The following is a 26,980-nucleotide window of genomic DNA, read 5'->3' on the forward strand; positions in this document are numbered from 1 at the left end:
ACTGGCAACAGCATGGGTGTTTTTATGCATGTCAGCAGGTTTTTCAGAGTACTGAATTTCATAATGACAAATTTATTCCCAGTAATCTCCTAATTACACTGAAATTTGAACTTGTGTTACCTGCTTATCAGCTTAGGAATAGGACCACTAAGCCACACCTTGATATTACACATGTATGTATTTTGAGATGGAGCAAGGTGACACTAAATACTATATTACAAGTAATCGATATCAATGTCAGTTTTTCTCATAACAGCTAAATATTCCAACGTCACACCATAACACGGTCAGTAAGACATGTGAAAACACCATCAAGCAGACACAGCTCTGGAAATCAGGGATGACAGTACCCTCAGATGATCCCATATATTAACTGTGCTATTCACTTCAGACAATGACGTCCCATGACACCACCTTATTGCTGGAAGCATGGTCATCTTGTGTGGTGCTACGGTGCTTCAAAGCATTAGTTAACCTTGTAGATTCTGGAGGGAGTGGGAGGAGGATTTTCTGCAACAATACTTTGGAAAGAAACACTGAAATGCCTTTTATCAATTACTGTATACAGGCCTATGTACAGGAAGTACGTGGCTATCTACTACCTATCCTGTGAGATACTACAATTAAGAATGAAGTGTGGCTTGATAATTATGATACCCAACTCTCATCATCTTAAGCAGGACACTAAGCCACAGGCACAGAGGTTATAAGACCAAGCTGAGACTCATTTCACATCTCAGACTCCCTTTTTTAAAGAAGGGTGGTACTGGTATTTTTTATAAGAGCCACGTACTTTTCCTAACTGCTGCCCAATGATGGCTCATTCATTGGGGTTCTTAACTCAAAACTGCAAGCTGGGGTAACTGTCTCTCTGGCAAGTGTATAGGGCAGCCACTTGGTAAACATGGCCCATACACAGTATGCAAGTACAGAATACTGCCCTCTGAATGAAATACATATTGACAATAAAGTACTGTACTACTGACACTGACATTTAATCTACAAACAAATCCATGATGCATAAAAAAAACACACACTTTAAAGCACAAGATGTGGTAGTGTCTTATTTAACAACTTCAAACAAAATACCTCAACAACAGTTCTGGATGCATTTGGAACTTCAGTGTTATGATCTATTTTAAAAAAAATATATGTGCAGTCTAATAACCAAAGTTTAACCTAAGAGGTGGGAAGGGCATACAGATAGAGGGTTTTCTCTGTAAGGACATAGAGGAGACCTGGAGCAGCGTGCAGTCCCATTACAGGGTCATGTGTCCTCAGGGATATTACCAACTGCCGTGCCACCTTACCCAGCCGTCGCCCCGACTTACGGTTCCGTAACTCTCCCCCACCAACCACGCCCGGCTGGTAGAATACGTAGATGTGACTTCGCGTGTCACCTACAGCCACGTATGACATGTCTAGAGTGGGGAGAGACACAAAAGCGCGCTGATGAGTGATGCAACAACAACCAGTCTCCTATTACCTCTTGTAAGTGCAAAGGCATGAGACTTGAATATCAGAGTCAAAACACTTAGGAGTAAGTGTAAACATAAGAGGCCTTTGACCTAATGACATTTTGTGACTGAAAGTCCTCCAACCAGAGATTTAAAGAGTCGATCATCTTCCCTTCACCTTGACTGGCACTTCAAGAGCATTATCACAATGCATCTATAACAGTGACCACTGTTTCTCATATATCTGCACATGGGCAGTGGAATCAAATTACTGTTGACCAGGGATGATGGTGCAGGTGCCAACATCCCAGTCAAAAGTAAGAAAACTTTTACTGATAAGGTAAACCTCTATACCAATAAATTTTGATGCACATGTATTTTCTCCGTCAATGCTCTAAAACTTCAATAAAGCATTTAAAAACATGAATCAGTTACTCTTTTAGAGGGGCCATGCAGTAAACTATGTACTGTCAATAGCTACAGCCACAGCAAAAAGAACTGACAGGTAAGCCCATTCTTCTTTGGTCTGTCAAAGCTGTTTCACTCCAGCTTTTTTGGCTACGAAAGAAATTATCTGAAGTATGCCACAGCACTCCTCCATCATGATAATTTTAAATCTTCATATTAATAAGCATCAAATAATTATTCTAGGGCACTTATGAAATGCATGCATGTAAGAGGGTATGAAGGTGGGAGGAGGCATTATAGACCAAGAAGAAGGTGGATGGATATGGTAAATGACCGAGTGATAAAGTAAGATATGGTAGTTAAGGAAGCTAAAGAAATGACAATGGATCGATAGGGAACGATGACCGATGTAAGGAGGAGCATATAACAAAGGTTCTGCACTTTTTTTTTTTTTTTATGTTTTTAAAAATAAAAGTGTGCCTCAATCCCACAGGGGAAATGTTGCTGTTGTCACTGTTGATCAACACCAGTCTGTCTGGCTAAGTAGGTTCACCAACTGCAGTCAAGCAACTGCAGGGCCATCCTGTGCAGTGAACTGATGTTCCCTTGCAGCTGACAGCACCCAGCAACAGCAAGGCATGGGGTTTGGTTCCTGGATGGATGCCACACTAGCATCACTCCACCTAGTTAGCATGGGGACCATGGCTGGCTCCACACATCACTCAATTATATAGTTACCACCCAGAATAGTAAATGGTTTCCTGAGTTACAGGAAACCATTAGGTTTGTCATTATAGGTGTGGAGCTGCCTGATGTGGAAAGATGGCTAATAAAAAGTGACAGGAAGATAAGGGAAAAACAGGAATAGTGGAGGAGAGACAGAGATAAAATGACAAATGTGAAAAAAAAAGCAGGCAACACTACAGCAAGTGACTGGATGATGGTCATCACCAACTACCACCAACAGGTGAATGTGAAGTACAGCTATAAAGAAAAAAATATTGCAAATGGCTTTGCTTATGAGGTGAAGCCAGGATTCCAGAACTTTAATGATTTGTGACTGGCTGCATTTCCCATTTCACTATGAAAGCTGTTAGATAATTTTCCTACCCTTGTTTTTCTCCAATGTTAATGGATTTTACCTCACTCCATCTTCATGGGAATTAGGGTTGGGATAATGATGATGACATGTGAAATGCACATAAAACAAAACACTGCTGTGCCCATGTTCTAAGCAGTGGTTGCACATTCTTCACATGTTCACTGCAAAGCCTGTACAATTTGCAGTTGTTTATGCATTTCATCAGTAGTCTGCACTTCTGACTTCCTTCCCTCAGTACTAATTCAAAACAGTTAATCCTATTTTACAAACTTTTAAAAATTCAGCTTACCACCTTCCACATCTCCAGTTATTATTATTATTTTTTTAACCCGTCACGTCCCGAGGTTTTCCGCACCTCCGACATCCCCCAGTCCCGAGGTATTTTCGAAATTTTTTTTTTTGGCTAAAACCTTCGCTTTTGGTGAGAAACATCGAAAATTCATAGAGAAATCGCTCACCTGAGGTTTAAAGTGCCCAATCCAGGTAGGAGTTCCTCCTTACCTGAGTGGGTTTTCTAACATGCTGGCACCAAAGAAAACGAGTTCTATGGGAGGGTAACTATTTTATCCACTCATAAATGGTATTTATTTATTTACTTGGTACGAATGTATATGTAGTATGACAGTATATTGGTTTTCAAGCAGTAATAAAGGCATTATAAGCATTGTTTCACTCACTAACTAATCACCATACCTGACCTATTTTTGCCACATTACCTGATCATTATTTCTGGCTGTTTCTTCTTCTAATGCTATGTAAACATTGTCCTCCACATTGTCATCGATTGGGGAATCACTCTGGCCCTGAATAACTTTACTAGCCAGGTCACTGGTAACAGGTCCTTTGCCAAGACAATGGCGTGAGGGGGGGAGGGGGGAGGTTATGCAGTGTAAGGCATTGTCCCTGCTTGGTATCTTGTACAGGAATAGAGGAAGGTGTCCCGTGTATACATACGAAAAATCACATGCGAAAATTGAAAATTGTCGAAATTATGCACATTGCAATTGCACGACGTACTGGTACGTCGCCGGGACTGGCAAATGCAAATCGTTGCAACGTACCCATACGTCGTCGGGACGGGGCGGGTTAAACAAGGTAGAAGGAACCAAAGTCTGGAAGCCTGCACAACTGTTCTCGCCATGGAAAAATGTACAAATTAAAAGAGGGCCGAATTCAAGATCCATTAATTTCAACATGTCTGGAAACACTGTGTTTACAGACTGAAAGTCATAGGGAAAAGGAAAAACAGACAGAGAAAGACAGTTCCACAGCTGACCTGTTGTATAGATGAAGGACTGGGAGTAATGCTTAACTCTTGCATTAGGGAGTTGGACAGAAAAGGGATGATTGTTGCCACCAGACAGGTGCTACATACCTGCCACAGTGGTGGAAGAATTCAGACAAACCATCCAGAGGAGCAGTGACCAATGAAGTAATGGCAGAAAAGATAAATAGGCAACAGTGGGGCAAACAGACAGAGGTTGAAGGGAGTCAGCAAGCAGAGGAGAATGGAAACAAAAAGCCTTTGACTCCACTCTGCGGACAAAGTGTATGTTGGGAGCCCTCCAACCCAGGAGAGTTGTTCTCTAAACAGGGGTGAATAAAACTTCTGTATAAAGTCAGTGGCTGTGCAGGGGAAGCAGTTGTCTAAGCACAACTGTTTTCTTGAAAGCAGATTTTGCTTGAGAGGCAATACTGCATTATCTTTCCAAGATACATCCCGAGAGAATGAAACCTCAAGTTTATTCAAAGATGAAACTGAACTGAGGTGAATATTGTCAAATACTGACGGAAACTACCGTGGAAGATTATGGTGGGTCAAAAAATGAAGAAACTGAATTTTGGATACCTTCAAAACAACAAGGTTACTTTTATCCCAATCAGCAATACATGCCAGGTCAGAGATTATGTGTGCCATAGCCTCATCCTGCGTCTGTTGAAGTGACTGCTGTGATGGATGCTGAAAGATGTGGATTTTTTTTTTTTTTTTTTTTTATGCGAGGAAGAAGGAACCAAAGGCCATGAGCCTGCAGTAACAGTTCCCTCCAAGAGAAAAACAAAATACAATAGAGAGCCAAATTCAAGATCCGATCATTTGGAGATGCCTGGACACACTGCACTTGAAAGACTGGAGATCATAGGCAGTAGGAAATACAGATAGAGGGAGACAGTTCCAGAGCTGACCAGTTGCATAAATGAAAGACTGGGAGTAATGGTTAACTCTTGCATTAGAGAGTTGGACAGAAAAGGGATGAGAGTTTGCTGCCAGACGGGTGCTACGCGCCCATCGTAGAGGTGGAGGAATGCAAGCAGACAGTTCAGAGGAGCAGTGACCATTAAAGTAGTGATAGAAAAGAGATAAAGATGCAACAGTGCGGCGAAGAGACAGAGGTTGAAGGGAGTCAGTAAGAGGAGGAGAGTTAATGAGACGAAAAGCCTTTGACTCCACCCTATTGAGAAGAGCTGTATGTGGGGAGCCTCCCCACACATGAGAGTTGTACTCCTCACAGGGGCGGATAAAACCCCTGTATAGAGTCAACAATTGTGCAGGGGTAAAGAAAGAGCGGAGACGGCTTAGCATACCCAATCTCTTGGAAGCAGATTTTACAAGAGATGTAATATGATCTTTCCAAGATAAGTCCCGAGTAAATGAAACCCCAAGCATGTTCAAGGATGATGCAGGATTAAGCTGAATATTATTAAACATTAATGGGTATACCTGTGGAAAATTTTGTCGGGTTGATAGGTGTAAGAACTGAGTCTTAGATGCATTAAAAACAACCATATTATTTTTACCCCAGTCAGAGATACGAGCCAAGTCAGACATTAGGTGTGCCATAGCCTCATCCCTTGTTTCTTGAAGTAACTGTTGAGATGGCAGGATGAAGGAGAGAGTCATCAACAAAAGAGCAGACAGGGTTTGACATACAGTTCAGAAAGTCACTGATGAATATAAGTACAAGTCGGTGACATGAACCCTGAGGAACACCACTACTGATAGCTCTAGGGGAAGACTGGTGGCTGTCTACAGAGGAAGCTATAGAATTACCAAAAGGTAACTAGAGATGAAAGCAAGCACAGAAGGATGGAAACTGTAAGAGAACAAATTAGAAATTAAAGATTTGTGCCAGACTCAATAGAAAGCATTTGAGATGTCAAGTGCAATGGCAAAGCTTTTGCCCAATCCCAAAAGGAGCATGATCAGGACTCTGAAAGGAATGTGAAAAGATTACCAAAGAAGCATCCCTGGTGGAACCCATACTGGTGATTAGAATGAAGGTTATGACAGGAATGATGCTTTCAAAATTTGTTGTTAATAATATATTTAAAATCTTAATAAATACTGGATGAAATAGCAACTGGGTGGTACTTAGAGGACTGGGAACAGTCATCCTTCTTCAGGACAGGTTGAATGAGAGCAACCTTCCAGCATGAAGAAAAGGTACAAGTTGACAGACAATGGCAAAAGAGTTTAATACTGAATACTGTTTGTCACATTAAAGGTACGGTAAAGGTAGGGGCAGACACTATGAGGTGCTTAGCTGCAGTGTTCATCTCTGTAACTTAGGCCTTTGAGCCAGTAGTGGGTTTTTCACCCATCACCTTGGGATACTAGGCCACTGATTCATCCAGGTTACCAAAGTTATCTCCCCTAGGTGTTACCTTCAGCATTCATTTTACCTAGCAACCCACAAAGGCTGGATGGACACCTGAGTCAAGTGATGCCAGCTGCCCATACCAGAATTTGAACCCTGGCACTAACGGGCTGACAACTTTGTAGTCAGCAGTGCTAACAACTCAGCCCGAATTTCTGATGTTACTGATCTCAGACTGATGCTTATGCAGCCAGGCTGGTATTTACACAGTCCAGAAAATAAGCTCGTTAGTTAATTCACGTGAAACAAGTTAAATTACTTAGAAGGAAAATTGAACCAAGACCATAGCTCACAGGACTTTCTTCTATTTGATCATTCAACCCAAACCACTGCCAAACTCCGCCACGTTACAACAGAAGCTCATATATAACACATGTGCACAGTGCACGGTTGTGTGAACAGCATTCCAACTGTTATATGGTGATGTTCTTGAGTAATCCACCGTAAATTTTGCTGTTTCATAATCCGTTTTATTAATATTTCCTTAATCAAACCTCAATGCCACTGCTACTGAGTGCTGTAAGTTCTTCCTCATACCAAATACAGTATTATTGCTGTAAGCTTACTCATAATCTACAAAGAAAGGGAAAGACAGCATGCACAAAATAAGGTAAACATCAGTAGTACATGTGAACTTACCAGAGGAGGCACAGGTGAACTTTGCTGATGTCTTGGAAGCCCGGACATAACCAAAGGCATCGTACGTGGCAGTATGTGTGTATTTATCATCCCCTTCTGGCTGCCACAGTACAGCATCAACATCATGACGTAAACAAAATGCTGAAGGACCAACTCTTTCTATCTGTATAAAAGAGAGAAAATGTCATCACTATGAGAGACTACTTACAATATAAAGGCAATCTAAACACAACTATTAGAACCGTGTAATGGTCTTACTCAGCAAAATATTCAGCCCCTCTAAATTAAGAAGATATGGAAAAAAAAACTAAATAAATAAGTAAATAAATAAAGTCATACTCTGCTGATAACTCTCACATATATTAGCATCAATAATGGTTGCCATATCTAATACTTATTAATCTAAATTTTACTAACTAGCAATATGACTACTGATACTGTAGCTTATCATATCCCTGTGGTTGGTGGCCACACTCACCATCCACTCAACTGACATAGTGCCAACTTCAGATAAGTCTCCTCTGAGTGACAAACCAAATGGTTTCTTGCAAACCATGAAACCATTCACTATTATGAGTGGTAACCATATAACCAAATGGATGTCTGGTAGTTTACTGGGTCAAGGCATTATAACCAAATTTAAGAGATAGTTGGAGTTCACTGCTCACATAATACTGCTCACAGAAAACAACTGGTCATTCTTGCCTTAAATGTCTGGACTAAGCAGCCAAGCCCCAGATCCTTAAGCTCCTGAGGGAGCAATAAAGGATTGAATAATATGCAAATACAGTGCACAGATGGTCAATGTTCTTTGATTGTTTTTGCCTTTATGGCCTAAAGCTCACCTGGATGTGAACCCAATGAAATGCACATTGAAGCTGCCCTTCACTTGCAATCCACCCTCTTCCTCTCAGGGAAAGGGACAGAGTTAAGTCACGTCTGGAAACCACTGCCTGGTTATTTTAGTGCCACCACCTGAAGGTGTCCCTACCATGCACCATCCTTTACTTACTATTAGCTAACAACCACTTGCAACTGGCACCCCATGAGATGTAACAAGATTTGTCACTTTAACAGTCAATCATATAACAAAACAATTATAATAAAGTGATTTTTACCACTTGAGAAATATATGCACGGTAACCCACCATTTTCTGCCAGTATTCCAGGCTGTCCACTGAGGGAGATATTAGTTGTTGTTTAAACTGTTTTGATAAAACTTTTCAACAGCTTTTGTAGGAATTTTTCTCAGAGTCAATCATGTGTCTACAAACGCTGAATCTTGTTACGTATGTTGCTTTCCTATTGTCACTACCCAATCCTAATTCCCAAATTGTAAAAGTGGTGAGGTTGGATCCAGAATTTATATAAAAAAAAAAAAAAAAAAAAAAAAAAAAAAAAAAAATCCATGACCTACTGTATCAAACAGCATGCTTAATGAAATGGGTCCCATAATAATTCAAACATTGTTCAAGCCTTTGATTATTATTATTATTTTCTTTTTCTACTGCAGGATTTGCTTAAAACTTATCTTCAGGTAGTTTTTTCTTGTTACTGCCAGACAATGCATTTCTGCTTAAGGGGGATTTCAAATGGTCCATCCATCCATCCATCATCTAATCCTACGTTGCCCCATCAGGAGCATAGGAGCCTGGGGCTAGGAAAGTTGGTCCTGGCATTTAAGATGAGAGTGACCAGCCTCACTCATCCCTGTGTGGCATTACGTGAGCAATAAACCCCAACCATCCCTTGGATATAAACTTTCACCGGCTCAATCCGATTGGAGCACCTTTATTACCCACTAAACCACCAGGAGCCAATATTTGGTTATATGGTTACCACCCACCATAGTAAATGGTTCCCTGGTGTACAGGAAATCATTTGGCTTGTCACTCAGTGTAGAGTCACTCACAGGCAGAAGGAAGAGGAAAGAATGAAGGAAAGAAAGACAGAAGAGGGAGTGTAAAGTCACCCACAGGCACAAGAAAGAGGAAAGAATGAAGGAAAGAAAGACAGAAGAGGATGGATGGAAAGAAGGATGGAGGAGAGGAATGGGCAGAAACCTGAGAGCAGCACTACATCAAGTGGGTGGCTGGTGAGCAAAAAGAGTAATTAATATTTCAGAAATCTTAAGATGTTATTGATACTGTGGTCCCACGGTCACTGAGACAAGCACTTGATGAGACTTCCAACCATGCCAGCCTGACACTTCCCATCATTTGTAGAGGGCATAGAGGGTTATGTTAAAGGATCATCAACATCATGTACAAAATTGCAGGTGAGTCAGTATGTTTTAGTGTCTTGAGGCAGCATTAAAATCAGAGGCAGAGTGGGCAGTGTGCTAGGTGTACTTCATTTCCTTCTGGTATTGGTGCGGAATATGCTCACACAAAGTGAATTCTAATCCCTCTGTTATGGGAAGTTTTTTTTTTTTTTTTTTTTTTTTTTTTTTTTTTTTTTGTATGGTTCTAGTACAGAGCAAAGAGGAAACCAAACATCAACAGAACTGCTGATCCTATCAATGCTCCAAGCCTTTACTGCCCCTTCAGGAGTCCAAATGTCCTGCTTTAGGCCACTTATTCTAGAAACTTAAGACAAAACTGATGAATTGCTCTCCCATGGGCTGAACTTTATGGCCAATAAAAATCAACCACCCATCATATGTAAACCCTTATTAGCCTCATCCACTTGGAGCACTTGAATCCACTACACCACCAGGTGTCCATCTAATTACACAGTAACCACCCAATTTAATACATGGTTTCCTGGGCTACATGATGCCACTTGGCTTCTTGTCACTCACTGCATATTCATCTCATTTTAAAGATAAGATGTACCGGTACTATCATGATCACTAATTTCTTTCCTTCCCCCCTCCCCAACTCAAGGTGAGGTGAAAACAAGCTAGGAGACATGCCAGGCAAGCGGACACAGGCACTTCATTATGAGACTCACTCACCTGAACCACAACTCAGTCTCATGGACAAAACACATGAGTGCAGTTATGAAGTAGTTAGTGAATCATATCAGACTGCTGGAATAACCGTGTCCTCACGCCTGGTTCTATTTCAGCCCAGACTTCAACTTTCCTCAGGCCCGAGGGGTAAAGAAATTAGTGATCACGATGGTACCTGAATATGAAGGAGGGTAGTGTGAGCTGGAAGAAGAGAAACTTGATGGGGGAGGAGAGGGTAACTTTGAGGTGATATGTTTGTGGCCACCCTCTCCAGGATTAGGGCATCTGGCTACAAACAAATAGACAGACATGTATCTCTTTTCTGTGATCCTACCTGAGCATTGAAAAGGTGTTGTGTGGGCCCCAAGTGAGCCATGGCTGTGGGCGTGTGTGTAGAGGCAGACAAATGCATTAAGGTCAACTCCTCCCCTGCCTGATCACACGCCTCCAACTGGCCTGGGTCATATACTGGCACATCAGGTGTTGGGTCAGGGTTCTGCAGAAGTATTTATAAGGGATCCTAACAAATTTACAAGATATACAAGTCTCTATAACACTTTACTACAATATTATCACAGACCATCTTGTTTTTCTTATTTTTTGGCACTGGGTCATGGTCCCTGAGAACTATTTATAAAGGCTTCCAACCAATTTGCTGGATATATTGTACAAGTCTCTGAACAGTACATTATTATTACAGATCATTATGCTTTTCATTTTTTCATGTAACTATTCATGCAAATGTGATTATGATCTGCTTGGGAGCCATCTGGGTGAAGGCAAATGAATATTCCTGGACAAGCAACTCCATGACAATATATTAAACAGTTATCACACATCATTTTTGTATTTTTCACCTAAATACAGTACTGACTATAATTTGATTGTGATCTCGTGCAGTGATGTGATAAACGATGATTATATCTAACATCTCGAATTAAAATAGTATCTCCAATGCTGAATGCACCTGTCTGGAGATAGAAAGAGCAAAGCAGAAAAACATGTACAGTAATTGGAGTCAAGAATTTAAAGTCTAGGATGAGTGCAGGCAAAAAGCTACATTAGAGAGAGAGAGAGAGAGAGAGAGAGAGAGAGATCCAATGCTGAATACAACTGTCTGGAGGGAGAAAGAGTACAGCAGAAAAATATGTGATTGGATTCAAGTGTTTAAAGTCTAGGATGAGTGCAGGCAAAATGCTACAGTAGTGAAACAACTTTAACCTGTAAACTGTAAAGGTACTCAATAAAGGATGTGACTCTGACAGCGACATAACTGTACCTTAATACAGACCAATTAATTGCCCACACTTGATTTATTGATGTTTGTTACAGCTAAAGTACTGTACAAACTTACCTGGAAATTTGTATACCTATCATGTACTTTGCCAAACCCTTATCCATATCATAACCATAATGATGAATATACATAATTTCTAGAAACTGTAGTGGCAAAACTAAGGCATAAATCAATTTCAAAATTTACACACATATAATTCATCAGGGTCTCTGTGAGCCAGTATGACTAAATAAAGAAATGAAGAAACTATATAAAAAAAAAATCAATGTTATTTGCATAGGAAAAGATACTATAGTTGATTTCCCTAAGCTGTAGTTACAAGTTAGGTGAAACACGCTCCTGTTTCACAACTGAGGATAAAAAAAAAAAATCCTCACTTTTAAATGGCTTATGGTAAATCATGAGCAACTTAATAATGAAACAGTTTTAAATGAGGCATAATTGTAACTGGTTATTCTTTCATATAGTTTAAACTTAGTTATCATACATCTTTTTCATACAGTTACCTCTCAACTAACACGGGTTTAAAAAATGCGTTTTTGTTTAGATCTTTAGTGGAAAAGTTTCTAGAGAAGGGAAAGAAGTTGTATGCGGCTTTCATGGATTTGGAGAAAGCATATGACAGGGTGGATAGACAAGGATTGTGGAAAGTGTTAAGAATATATGGAGTAGATGGGAAGTTGTTGAATGCTGTGAAGAGTATGTACGATGGTGCGAAGGCTGCAGTGCGTGTAGATGGTGAACTAAGTGAATTTTTCTCTTTGAAAGTTGGTTTGAAACAGGGATGTGTCATGTCTCCATGGTTGTTCAATCTGTACATGGATGGGGTAATAAAAGAGGTACAAGGTAGGGTAGTGGATGTTGGAGTGGCCCTGGTGAGAGAGGATAGTGTTTGGAAACTCCCTGTACTGTTGTTTGCAGATGATACTGTGTTGTTGAGTGAAGACGAAGGGGAGCTGCAAGGCTTGGTGGATGAGTTTGAGAGAGTATGTAAGAAACGGAACCTAAAGGTGACTGTAGGGAAGAGTAAAGTGATGGTCTTTGAGAGAGGTGAAGTTAGTGAATGTACAACGAGGTTAGATGGTGAGGAATTGGAAAAAGTGAGTACGTTTAAGTATTTGGGTAGTGTGATGAGTAAGGATGGAGGTTTGGAGGGTGAAGTGCTTGAAAGGGTACAGCAGGGAAGAAAGGTTGCTGGTTCCTTGAAAGCAGTGATAAGAAACAGGGAAGTGAGCATGGAAGTGAAAAAGTTACTACATGACAGTATTGTGATACCAACTCTAATGTACGGAAGTGAAGCTTGGACATTGTTGGAAGGTCACAAGTCAAGGGTGAGAGCAGTGGAAATGAATTATTTAAGAGGAGCCTGTGGAGTCACGTGGAGAGACAGGCTGACGAATGAGGATATAAAGGAGCGTTGTGGTGTGGCTGTGGATGTGATAGGAAGCGTTATGAGGAACACACTGAGGTGGTTTGGCCATGTGGAGAGGATGGAGGGTGAAAGACTGACGAAGAGAGTGTATGTGAGCGAGGTGGAGGGGGGAAGAGGGAGGGGGAGGCCGAGGATGAGATGGAGGGATGGGGTGGAGAGGTATATGAGAGAGGGGGGTGTGAGTTGGGAGCAGGGCAGTGAAATGGCGGGGGACAGGGCGACTTGGAGGCGATTTGTTTGTGGCCACCCCAAACGGGATTGAGGCGTCTGGCAATAGATAGATAGAAATATTTAAGGAGATATGTTTAACTAACAAGGGTTTCTCGATTTAACGCGACTTTCCACGTATGTGATGGTTTCAAATTAGCCGCACGCGCCTTGGACAGTCCTGAGCTGATAGACCGTGTGTGGCAGTTAATGCATTAATACAATTTATTATTTGTCTGTTGCTTAAACTGGTTTTATTCAAACTATAATATTTGAAAATGAAGTTTGGCCCCATTCTGAGCAATTTGGCTCACTTTCGGACAAAATTTGGCCAGGAAAGTGGTGGTAGATCTAAATTGTTACAGCTTGATGCTGCAGAACAGAAAGAAGAAAACCAATCAGACCAAGATAGAGCAGTTCTTTATGAAGAAGACATAAAACTTAAGGGAGTTATCTTCATCACCAGTAGCACGGGAGTCAGAGGAAGGGGAAGAGGAAGGACAGCAGTGAGAGGAGGGACAACAAATTTAGGGTGGGGAGCGGCGGGAGGTGGGGTAGCTGGGTAAGGAGGGACAGCAGCAGACGACGAGTGATGCATAGATGAAGTGAGGCTGTGTGTTGTTATTGTTTGTGACCTACTTACTGTAATGAAAATGTTGCTTTTACTGTAGTGTTTTTATGACCTACTAATGCATTAATAATGTTGAGGAACTTTCACAATGCCGTGAATGAAGCAGAATTGAAAGAGAATCCATGTAAAAAACGAAAACAGTATATGTATTTAGGGAGAAGCAAACAACACTTCGGCCCAACTAGGGCTCAAATGTTGTTTATTTCTCCCCAGATATACTGTTTTTGTTTTTTACGTGGATTTTCCTTCAAATTAATATTGTTGCTTTTAAGTTTAGAGTAGCATAACTCCCCAAATGGATAGACTTTCCCAGAGTCCAAGAACGTAACGCCCAATATTACCATTGTTTCTTATGGGAAAATTATGTTTAAAAAACGCGTGTTTAACTAACGCGACCTCTCCAAGAACCTAACCCTCGCGTTATTTGAGAGGTTACTGTAGTTATTTTGGATTAGGCTCCTCACTACAGTGCCATTTTTAGTCTATTTTAGGGAGATCCCAATTACTTTATTCAGCAAAATAGCTTACATTCTTCAAACTGGAGGGAATAGATAGAGTCTTCATTAACTCCTTCAGTATGGGACCTTCCAAATTTGAAAAAAACCATATGAAGGCAGTATGAACAGACCAAAAACAAGACATCACAAGACTTAAAAAAGAAAAACACTATCAAAAGGGCTGAAGTCTAACCTTCATCACTGGCAAATTATAAAAACACGCCCATTAATACCAGCACATCAGTCCTGAATGAAACACCCTTAGCTGTGTGGAGATTGGAGATTGGGTATTAGTGCTGAAATGGCTGTGATGGCGGGTGACTTGTAGGACTGCTGGATCTCAGGGAACAGACATTCCAAGTTTATACCTTGATTCAAACATGTAAGAAAAAAACGGAGGACAACTCAACCATTTAATAGCGTTAAAAAAAAAAAAAGGGAAACTCACCCATTTGTCGGACGTAAGATGAGCCAGGCGGGATGCAATCTCTGACCCTGGCTCTTCCACCTCTTCCCCCATTGCCTCCCCTGCTACAAAGAGGCTCTCCCACCTCTCATCCTCCACACTCTTGGCCACCACTATCTCTAGCCTCCCATCACCTAAAGAGAAAAATCATGATAATCATCATCATCCTCATCATCCGACTCTTTCTTGCCCCCATCAGGGGCATAGGGGCCCACAGACTGATCATTCAGTTCCAATATTTAAGATGAGGTAGCAGTCGTTCCTCCCTGTGTGACATTAAACGGGCAATACTCCCACTTATTCCTCAGATTTTAATCCTCATGGACCACATCTGGCTTGTATGGTTCAACCCATTACAGTAGATAACCAGGTGTCCATTACTGATCATATGGTTATCACCCAATGTAGTGAATAGCTTCCTGGAGTGAATAAAACCATACAGCTTGTCACTTAGCTTAGAGTGGTCTGAAGGTAGCACTATAACAATACATTTTATATTACAGCTAGATCACAGTGGTATACAGGAGACAGGCATAATTTGATTAATTTCTGTACTGAGCTATTGCAGATTCATTTTCCATATGCTATAACTTCATTTTGCTTCATTTATGATGAATCCAACATGCTTCCATGCATCAGCCTTGGTCACCTAATATTAGCTCTTCATGCTGCTTGATCTCTTGCAGCCCCCCTATTCTGTCGCTTATCTCTGAAGTCACACACTATGACCCCATCCTAGGGCTTTTTTGTTTGCCTCTTGCAATCTTACCCTCAACAATAACACCTCTCATTCTCCACATCTAGCTGTCATCTTCCATGATCTAAACATGCCGAAACAATCCACCCCTTCTCATCACAACATCAATACATTCAAGTCCCATTCTACCTCACAACCCCTCATTCGCAATCCTAAACATCTCCAGACCTGTCATTCAAGGATGCATTAAAAATCTATCTAATCATTATCAGTGTGTGTTTTAGCAATGAATATCCTCTTCTTTTACTACCCAGGTCTCACTACCTTACAGCATTACACCCCTAACACATGCTGCACACATGGACCCCTTAGCACACAGGGAGGGCCCTCTCACTGTCAGTAGAGGCAACAGCTCCCTGAACTTCTTCCAACCACTCCTTACCCTAGCCAAAGAGGTAGCTGCAGCCCCACCTCCTGCACATAACATGTCCCCCAAATAATAAAATTCCTCCACACACTTGAGACTCTCCAGCAAGGTCAGTCCTTTCATGCCTCTAAGTCTCAGCATGCTCCCCCATATACAGAATATCACACACAAAATCAGCATTATTTTGAAGCCTACGTCTAACAGCACTACATCTTTTACTACAACTTACCACTACCTTTATAACACCATAAATTCATATTGTATCATTCATATCATGATTATTTTTAACCAACATACTATTAAACGTACTTCAAAAACTGAATAAAAATGTCAGGTAGTAGCAAGGATGTTATAAACAAAGAAGTATTAGCAAACAGGGGTTAATAACAATAACAAGAGTAAAGCAAAAAATACCAATAAAAACAATATAAAAAATAATGACACCCGCAATAATAACCATCTATATACCATCCAACTTTTTAATGTTCCATGACAGGCATACGTGCCCAGGATTATACTTATTCATAACATTTAAGGCAAAGGTAACCAGCCATTCATCTCTGAAGAGCAAAAGTTAACAAAATACTACAGTACTACTACTAATACCGGTAATAATAATAATACAGTAAAAGTCCTCTAATCCAACCGCCAATAATCCGAATATCCCATTACTCCGAATTCTCCAAGGTGAAATGTTTTGAATTTTTCTTAGCTTTTTTTTCTCATTTTTCTGGGTTTCATTTAAGGATTAATCTGGCTTGGACTTGCTCTTTGACTTGGATGTACCCGCCTGCACCTATTCATCTACAGTGAGTAACACAATAACCCACTGATTTTAAGTTTTTAATGATCATGTACATACAATATTTCTAATGCTTTCAAAGGTCCCTCCCAACAGTCAGAAAAAAAAAATAGTAGTCCGAAAAACCCTCGGTCCCCTGCCATTCGGATTATGGGACTTTTACTGTAATAGGGGGCAATAACAATAACAATTCAAACAGCTACCTAGTGTCCATGTGGTGAGGTCAGCTTGAACAGCATTGAAGAAATGGCCTTGTAGTACCTCATCCTCCTTCACCTTCACACTGAGCTCCTTTGTTGTCACCTGCACATTTATGTCACCCTTCAAGGCCTCACCAACACTCACCCACACAGTTACATCCTCTGCCAGAAAGAATGTGAAGCATATACTTTTTAATATGTATATACAGTAACTACCGAATAGTTTATATTTTGAATATATTATGAAAATGAACATTACTCCCGAAAATTTTAAAGGGAACGGGTATTGTTTTAAAAAGTACTGTAGAGCACATATAAAGGGGTTAACAGCAAGTCTCATATTACTGTACCAAACTGCTTTTGAGATGTAGGGATATCAAATCTAGGCTACTGCAGTCCAGAACAATTAAAAGTTGAAGATTAACCTACATCCTTCATAATAATACTTTATAAAAGATCCTTCAGCTATCTTTGTGAGATATGAACCAATCTGTACACAGTAAGGCCATCATTCCAACTGATGTATGTGACCACCTAATGTATCAAAGCACTGACTAAAATAGATATACACTAGTTCAATCTGGTTAAATGTAACAGATAGGAATTTCTCAAGAATACAAGCTATGATGTATCAAGATATAGGTATAGTACACCGATATACTAATCCTTCTATTAACGAATTTTGGTTTTAACTACAACCTTGAGCTGGCTCATGTTATCTTCATTTAACGAATTTTGTTCGGTAAAAAAATGGATGCGCAGGAAACACCAAGCAGCGTGGCATGAAGAAAGAACATAGATTTACCCAAGGCCTACTTGCTGTCTTTATTTGCAGTACAATTACTTCCTGAAAAGTGAAAATAAACACTTAATTTGGTAAACAGGGCATTTATTGAGAAAAAGAGCCATTTAAATCTAGCTGTACAGTATGTTATTGTATCAAGTGTACAGCAAGTGTACGGCGAGTGTACGGTCGAACGACACTCTATATTTAATTATCTTCATTCGGTAAAATCCACGAGACCTGGGAAATTACCAAACAGCATGGTTTTCGGCTTTAGCAAACTATTGGCTTTAACGTCAAGGGTCTGGTACCAATTGGTTCGTTATATCGAGGGTGTACTATATCGCATTACTGTATTTGGTAAATGTGAATTAATCAAATATAATCTGAAGGCCTAGAAGATAGAGGATAGATATGGTAAACGAGAGCATGAAAGAAAAGAGGTACAGGAGCTAATGAGGTTAGGGAGCTGACAAACAATCGAGCTGGCCGAATGAGTTTTGTGCAGATGATGTATGACCAGGGTTTGGCACCCCTTTTTAACACGAAAGTCATCAGACTGGCTGTGTCAGACAGGTCAATGTGAAGCTATGCATGGAATGTGTGTTTTCTTTATTTTTTAAATACCAATTAGGTGGAGTCAGGATTCTGGGGGTTTGAATGGTGTGAATGGATGTGTGCCTCACTCTGGTTAGTATCTCATTCTATCAGTTTTGTTCTGGCTCTCTGGACCATACCTTACCCCACCTTGGGATGGGAATGATCTGGATGATGATGATGATGAAAAATGCACAGTGAATCATGCAACAGAAAAATACAGTAATTACCATTAGTCTGCATGTACATGAACTTTGGTCCATCCACATCCTTTGCCTCCTCCTTGTCTGGCTTAACTATGGGACATTCTGAGTCAGCAACAAAGGAGTAATTCTTATGAGTGAGAAGGATAACTCCTGAGGCACTGCTATCCAGGAAGCAATACTGGATAACTCCCTCGCCCGCCATCACCCTCGTGCACCCCACTTCCCATGATGGCCCTGCAGGTAGAATGAGTTGCATGCAGATCATGTAAAATGGTACTGTTAACAGCTAAGCCCATATTATCCCCTTCCAGGTATAAGATGCCAAGGCTAGGCTACCTTGGTCCAGTAGCTACATTATACTGTATATTAAGATTTGATAACCAGCCTATTTCCCCTGCTTTCTTAGCTTGCATCATTTTACATTTTTGCCTCTTCTCTCAACAATGGCCATACTTATAAAGCTGTGAGTCCAAATAAGTAAGAAAGGGGCAAATTCCTGATGGCCATTTATATATAATTATTTATTATAATTATCTGATGTAATCAGCATGCACCCCACATTAAACACAAGGCTGCATTCAATGATATAAAAAGGTCACACATATTCTATCATCATCACATTCTTCAGAAAATATTAAAAACTTGGACCTATTCACTATCTTCCCACTTTAAGGTTTAATAATATAATCCCAGCTCCTCTGGGTACATTTCTCTTTACCACTAACCATTTTGTTTAAGCGTAAGCCAGTGAAGCAGATGAAGTGATGTTGCCTTGGTGTTCGTTAGTTGCTCATCTGTTATAACAAAATCTGAATTCTCTCTTAGTAATGTGGGGGTTGTGACTGAAAGAAGGAGGCACTCCATTGTCATTTCATCACTTTCTGAGGTCCCAGCCTTCAAGAACGCCTGGTGCAGTAACCCTCTTGCTGTCTCCATTTCAAAATTAACCTGAAAGAGAGAAGCAGCTACTTCAGTTTAAGTACTAAGCACATAACTAGGAAAGAAATTTACACTAGCAAAGTATTACATGATGAAGGATTAGTTCCTGTTAGTAAATTACCATGTATACAATCTGAAAGGCAATATTCTATCTGACAGATAACATGAAATACGGTACATCCAAAAAGAAAAATACCAATATAAATTTGTACTTATGATTACGTCTGTGCAGTACAGTCCAAAATCTAGAGGTTTGAATCATAAGTAAATGAGTGTGTAGTCCACTGTACTGAGCTTGCCATAGACAGTTCTCCTTCTTTCATGTGTTTCCTTTTTTCAGGATCCTATCCCATACCATTTTGGGGGGGAGGGAAGGATGATAACGATGATGGATATTTCATAGGTGTGTGTGTGTGTGTGTGTGTGTGTGTGTGTGTGTGTGTGTGTGTGTGTGTGTGTGTGTGTGTGTGTGTGTGTGCTTTTAACTGATGGCCACTCTTTCAAGCTCCTAAGTGTAGCACTGTGTCACTGTCAAACTGACAAACCCTTCAGCTCCATTGTTAGAACACATTCATGAGTCTGCAAAGGGTCTCCTTTACATATTCAAATTTTTGGTCTCCCTTCCATAATCAAATTTGTACAACATTACCAAATTACTCTAACATTCTCTCCACTCAGCCACCATGGCAGTGACAGAGGTAAATGCTGCCAAATTTGAAGCTGCCAGCCAACTAGTGCCAGAGTCCAAATCCTGGTGTGGATAGTTGGCATCACTTGACTCAGGTGTCCATCCACTCTTTATGAGTTGGTAGGAAATATGAATATCAGTACCTTAGGTAATGGCTAGGGGAGGTAACTGTGGTAGCCCTTATGATGCAGTGACTTTGTATCCCAAGATATTGGGTGAAAAAAAAAACTCCAAAGGCACAAAGGCCTAAGTTATGGAGACAAGCACAGCAGCTAAGCACCACATGGCATCTAACCCCACTGTACTTTACCTTTATTCTCTCAAGTCCCAACATTCATACCTTACTAATACACGTCAACTCACACTGTTTCCTTATTCCATGTTTGCCTGCCACAGAGCATGATTCTTCTCAAATGTTAAGGATACAACTTCTCCTTCATGGGAATAAATAGTTCCTTCACCATTTGCATAGGAAAGAATGCTATCATTTTCTTTCAGCCACCTCTGACTCTTGCAATCACACCTAATTCTTCGCCACCACTCCACATTAATCATTTCATATGGTACAAGCAGTAAAACTCATGCTGAAATCCAGAACCAAATAGCTACCCTATGACAGACTCTTCCAACCCTAACTGAATGACACAATCTTCATTACATATGACAACTGTGTTCACAACTGGTTACATCTCTCACACCACTGCACCTCTTATACATCTGTGTTACTTATTCATTCCCTAATCCTAAGGATTACCCAAAATTATTTGACTACCAGGCATCTCACTTCTAAAACTGAAAGCATTCTTCCTAATTCTCCTTTCCATGAAATGTCTAGTTCAGGAGATTTCAATCTTCACCACCATCTATGGTTTTCTCTCCACACACATACAGTAAAGTACTGACCAACCTGATGAACAAGCCTACAGTTTTCCTAACCTTAATGATCTCATGCAGCTTGTATGGGACCCTATCCATATCCCTGACTGCCTTAAGAGATTTATAAAAACTGATTAATGGCACCACCTATATTTACCGAAATGTCTGGCATGTCAACAACCCTGACACAGACAGAGTGCTGGTACTACAATCCTAGACAAATAATCTTTTCATACTAAACAATCTAGACCAACATACCCATATCCCATACCAAGCCCTCTTCCTCCCATCATCCCCAGAAATACATTACCTTCTGCTCCCCAAACCTCGCCCCCACTACATCCTGGAGAGTGGTCAAAACCCTAGGTTCTGATCACCTCTCGATCATCATCATCACTACCAAAACCAGACTCACCCCAGCTGGCCACAAACACACATACACTAATTATAAAACAGCCAACTGGGAGGCCTTTGTAAATGAAACAGAACAACATTTCAAAGCACTAAACAGTACACCCATCACAAACATCAACACCGCTGTGCACACTTTCAATACAATTATACAAAATGCAGACAAAAGACACATCCCTAGAGGCAACAGAAGGAGACACAACCCCAACTTCTATCTATCTATTGCCAGATGCCATAATCCCGTAAGGGGTGGCCATTTGACTTTGAGTTATTTGTTTTACAGGAAGGGGCACTAACCCTCCACTAACCCACCTGTTGATACGTAGGGAGCATGTATGGTTTGGTTATATGGTTACCACCCAGCACTGTAAATGGTTTCCTGGCTTACAGGAAACCATTTGGCTTGTCACTCAATGTAGAGCCACCTGTAAATGAAAGAAAAGCAATAAGAAGTGACAGGAAAGATGGGACAAATAGGAAGAAAGGAGGGCAGGCACAGAAAAAGAATGATAAAGGCTAGGGAAGCAGTAGGCAGCACTACATCAAGTGAGTGGATGATGGTCGCCACCACCTACCCCTTTCACACCAGAAATTCAAGGTCTCATCATGCAACGGGACACACTGCGACACTCCCCAACATCCCATACACAGGACACCATACAAAAAATACAAGAACTCAAAACTCAAATAAATAAAAAATATCAAAACTCCAAACATTAAACTGGAAAAATTATCTCCAAACACTTGACCACAAAACAAACATCAGCAAACAGCAAACTCTACAAAACACTAAACAGCATCACACTTTCCAACAGCAACACCACACAATCACACGCTGCCATCACAACAACAGACACCATACCCTCAAACAAACAACAAGCAAACACTCTCATCAATCACTTTTCACAAGTCAGCCATCTAAACCCCATCCCGAAGACCAACATATCATCCGACGTAAGAGACAGTTCCCCACAGACCCAGACTATGCACCTTTCACTTACAACCAGACGAAGCACATCATTAACAACCTTAAGCACTCATCTGCCTGTGGACCAGACAACATAAGCAACATTCACCTTAAACACCTTGGACCACAAGGCATACAAGTACTCAAAGGCTTTTCGTCTCATTAACTCTCCTCCTCTTACTGACTCCCTTCAACCTCTGTCTCTTCGCCGCACTGTTGCATCTTTATCTCTTTTCTATCGCTACTTTAATGGTCACTGCTCCTCTGAACTGTCTGCTTGCATTCCTCCACCTCTACGACGGGCGAATAGCACCCGTCTGGCAGCAAACTCTCATCCCTTTTCTGTCCAACTCTTTAATGCAAGAGTTAACCGTTACTCCCAGTCTTTCACTTATGCAACAGGTCAGCTCTGGAACTGTCTCCCTCTGTCTGTATTTCCTGCTGCGTATGATCTCCAGTCTTTCAAACGCAGTGTGTCCAGGCATCTCAAAATGATCGGATCTTGAATTTGGCTCTCTATTGTATTTTGTTTTTCTCTTGGAGGGAACTGTTACTGCGGGCTCATGGCCTTTGGTTCCTTCTTCCTCGCATAAAAAAAAAAAAAAAAAAAAAAAAAAAAAACTCACCAACATATCAAACTACAGATACTCACACAACATAATACCCAACATCTGGAAGCATGGCATTATCATCACTATCCCTAAACCCAACAAAGACTCGACGTTACCCTCCTCACACCGCCCCATCACACTCCTCTGCACCCCCTCTAAAGTCACTGAATGACTGGTACTACAACTAGTCACACCTCACATTCCCCTAGCCCAATCACAACATGGCTTTAGACCACTACACTCCACAAACACCCTTCTTACAGACCTTACACAGAGAGTTTTCGATGGCATGAATTCAGCCACGCCACCACACAGAACACTCCTAATCACACTAGACATCAGCAAAGCTTTTGATGCCATCCCCCGCCACAACCCCACAAACAAAATACTCAACACAAACATGCACAATAACACAAAAAGATGACTGGCAAACTACGTAGCAAGCAGATGTGCACACGTAACATTTGCCGGTCAGTCTTCTAACATCAGAAACTTCAAAAATGGCGTCCCCCAAGGATCTGTTTTGTCCCCTACACTCTTTAACCTAAACTTGCACGACATACCCACACCCCACACACCACAGATACACATAGCTTCCTATGCAGATGATATAACACATACATGTATGCACCAAAATGCAAACACAGGTGCACACAGCATCCAACCTTACCTCAACACACTACAAGAATGGTTCACCACAAACAGGCTCAAAATAGCCCCAGCCAAATCTACAGAGACCCATCTCACAAACTGGACAGCAGAACACAGTCACATCCCACACCTCACCATAAACAACACTCTCCTACCACACACACACACACACACAAAATTCTCGGTGTAACATACAATACACCAATGTCATTTAAACAACATATCACAAACATTAAAAATAAAATAACACCAAGACTCAATGCCTTGAGGTCACTTGCCCATATGACATTCAGACACAACAAAGAAACCACCACCACAGTATACAAACAATACATACATTCAGTGATGAATTATGCAGGCCCTGCCTGGGCTCCTAACCTCACCAAAACACACTAGAACACTCTACAGACCATACAAAACAAGGCCCTAAAAATAATCACAGGCTGCACAGCTACTACACCCACAGACCACCTACATCAAGAAACCAAAGTCCTCAAAGTCAAGGATCACCTAGACATGAGAGGCACCCAGTTTCTTGCTGCAGCCTCCACAAACCCACAACATCCACTATATTACATGGCAGCACATCCAACCACACCAAGGAACATCAAAACAACACCCAGCACACGATACCATACACAAATACTATCCTCTCTCCCCCCTCGTCCACCTCAGACCAGCCTCCAGAAGCATATCCACACTCAGATCTCTCGCAGCTCCATTCAGTCACTTAAAGACAACACACAGCTGCATGCACGGCATCCTGATATCCACCTTTCTGAATCCTATCTTCCTCATGACAGGGTCCACAGGGTCAGGCTGAGATGTTGGCACCATCCAGCCCTCTTAGGCTACCAGAAGAGGATGGATTACTCCGTTGCTGATGCCGGCCCAGCATGCAACACAGCACCCCATACTATCAAGCACATTATGGAAGACTGCAATGCACACAATCACCTACGCCAACGACACAACATACACTCTTTAGAGCTCTGTGGGAAAGCCCGGTCTCAGCCATGGCCTTCCTAAGGGACTCGGGGCTGTTCGGCCAGACTGCCTAGGGAACTACTGCTACGACTACTACGCAAAATTATTATTTTTTTTTTTTATTTTTTTTTTTAAAGATCTGCACTATAGAGTGGAAATTACAGGAATGCCACAACTTATATGACACTGGAGCCTAAACAATAAACTAATTCTCAGTGTTTATGACTAAAAAATGAGTACCGTATAACTGAAGTGTGCAGGACTAACTCAACAGATGGGAAAACCTGGAATGGACCTGCAACCCACCAGCCATGAATGACTACTATGTGGGGTGCGGTCTCCTGTCTGCAGGAGGTGTAGGCTCCCTCGCCCATTACTTGCCACCGCCACGTCTGGGGAAGGGAAGCAAACAGATGCATGGTACTGCCTCTGCCCAACTTCACCTTCATTTTCATCTTGATTAATCTCTTCTGATATGTCTGCTTGCCACACCACTTCCCCAGCACTTAAGCGCAGGTCCTGTTGTGAAGATAGGGCATGGAAAATTGAAAACACAGTACTGTATGAGTCCAAAATATTAGCTAACATTCCAGTTCAAAATTATTTCAAAATACAGTACAGTATACATTTGGTACTTGCACTATGTAAACCTACTGTATATGAATTACCTAGACAGACCTTTCATGAAATTAGCTACAGTAATATGCTATGATATCAATCAATCAATCAATCAATCATTTCCTGTGGCATTCCATGGGATGCATAGGGACTCGATGAACTCTCTCCACCAATATTTGTCTCTTGCCATCTCCTTCAGGTCCCACCAACACTCCTCTCCTGCTTCTCTTTTCACTGTTCTCAACCAGGTTTCCCTCGGCCTACCTCTGCCTCTTCTTCCTCTAGCAGTCCACTCTGGCACATCCTGTATTAAGCTGCCTTCTTTTCTATATATGTGCCCCAGCCATTTCCAGCGAGACAGTCTCACACATTTATCAACTGGTTCCACTCTCGTAATATCCCTTACTCTTTCATTTGTAACTCTATCTTGCCACTTTACCCCAAGAATCCTCTCAGTATTTTATTCTCAAATCCTAATACTTTCTGATGTTGCCATTGTACTGTACCATGACTCATGACCATAAATTAAAATTGGTTTAACCACGGACTTGTAAATTTTTACTTTAGTATGTGCCGAAAGCATATTATTATTCCAAACATATTTCAGCATTCCAACAGCTTGCCAAGCCTGTCTAATCCTCTCCTCAATTTCATTGTTTAATGATCCATTACATGATACAATCGTTCCCAGATATTTAAAGTTTTATACATTCTTCACCACATTATTCCCAAATACACAATCTGTTTGGTTCTCCACCTTCATAATAATAATTTCAGTCTTTCCACAATTTATTACCAATTACACATTTTCTCCTTCCTCCACCAGACAATCAAGCACCCTCTACATCTCGTAAATACTTCCGCAAATCAGTACAATATCATCAGCATAGTCCAAATCCGTCAGCCTCTTATTTTCTTTCCAGTTAATTCCTGCACCTGTTCTCCTTACAACCTTTCTCATAACATAATCCATAACCAAAACAAACTAAGGCAAAAGAACTCCTCCTCGAATCACTCCTGACCTAACCTCAAATGGATCACTCAAAGAACCACCCACCATTACCTTACAAAAAGTACCTTCATACATGCTTCTACTAATATTTACAAACTATTCTGGTATACCATAGAATCTCATAATTTTCAACATAGCTCCACGTGAAACACTATCAAACGCCTTTTCAAAATCCACAAAACACATACTAAGTGGTATTTTCATCTCATTAGCTTGTTGCATTAGATGCCTTACAATAAAAATCTGATCATTACAACCTCGATCCTTTCCAAATTCCGCTTGTTCTTCTCTTAAAATTTTATCCATTACTGGCTCTATTCTGTCCTACAAGATTTTGGAAAAAGACTAATTGCTGGGTAAATAAATACCGGTATGCTAAACGAGCTGCCGTAACTAAGTTCTCATTATAACTATGATGTTTTTTAATGCTTTCTTTAAGTCCAGTGTAAATTTCAAAAGCTTGCTTAGTAAAGTTCCATTTCCACCTACAAAGCTGATTTCATAAAGTCTCATATTTTACAGTACCAGCTGTATGACAAAAAAGGTGATATTCTGGAATGCGTTACTCAAATATAACAAGAGATTACTGTACTGTACACAAGGGCTGACCTCAGAATAAGAGGCTTTGATGAGATGGCCTCGTGAGGTGAAGTAGTACACAGCGCCAGGGTGGAAGGGGTCAGGGAACAAGTGGTTGTGGAGTGCCTCTAGTCGTGTCCCCAGGTAGCAGGTGGGCCCAGCAGGACGTGACTCCAAACC

At 41.0% G+C, this 26,980-nt stretch overlaps 1 protein-coding gene across 1 annotated transcript in view; it reads right to left on the minus strand.

Annotated features, from left to right (window-relative positions):
• Nucleotides 1-371: 371 nt before the first annotated feature.
• The window catches only part of LOC145396056 (nudC domain-containing protein 1), a 28,720-nt gene continuing 2,111 nt past the window's right edge, over nucleotides 372-26,980 (minus strand). The window contains exons 2-10 of the mRNA XM_080269520.1: nucleotides 26,831-26,979; nucleotides 24,898-25,110; nucleotides 19,187-19,409; nucleotides 18,486-18,695; nucleotides 16,878-17,036; nucleotides 14,731-14,882; nucleotides 10,553-10,714; nucleotides 7,263-7,425; nucleotides 372-1,421 (exon numbers count right to left, since the gene is read on the minus strand). Of these exons, the coding sequence (XP_080125646.1) occupies nucleotides 1,180-1,421; nucleotides 7,263-7,425; nucleotides 10,553-10,714; nucleotides 14,731-14,882; nucleotides 16,878-17,036; nucleotides 18,486-18,695; nucleotides 19,187-19,409; nucleotides 24,898-25,110; nucleotides 26,831-26,979 (1,673 nt within the window). The 3' untranslated portion in view covers nucleotides 372-1,179. The remainder of the gene's footprint in view (nucleotides 1,422-7,262; nucleotides 7,426-10,552; nucleotides 10,715-14,730; nucleotides 14,883-16,877; nucleotides 17,037-18,485; nucleotides 18,696-19,186; nucleotides 19,410-24,897; nucleotides 25,111-26,830; nucleotide 26,980) is intronic.

Source organism: Coenobita brevimanus, chromosome 34 (genome assembly GCF_032717465.1).
Source record: "Coenobita brevimanus isolate Jiangsu-jjx chromosome 34, ASM3271746v2, whole genome shotgun sequence".
NCBI classification, from domain to species: Eukaryota; Metazoa; Arthropoda; class Malacostraca; order Decapoda; family Coenobitidae; genus Coenobita; species Coenobita brevimanus.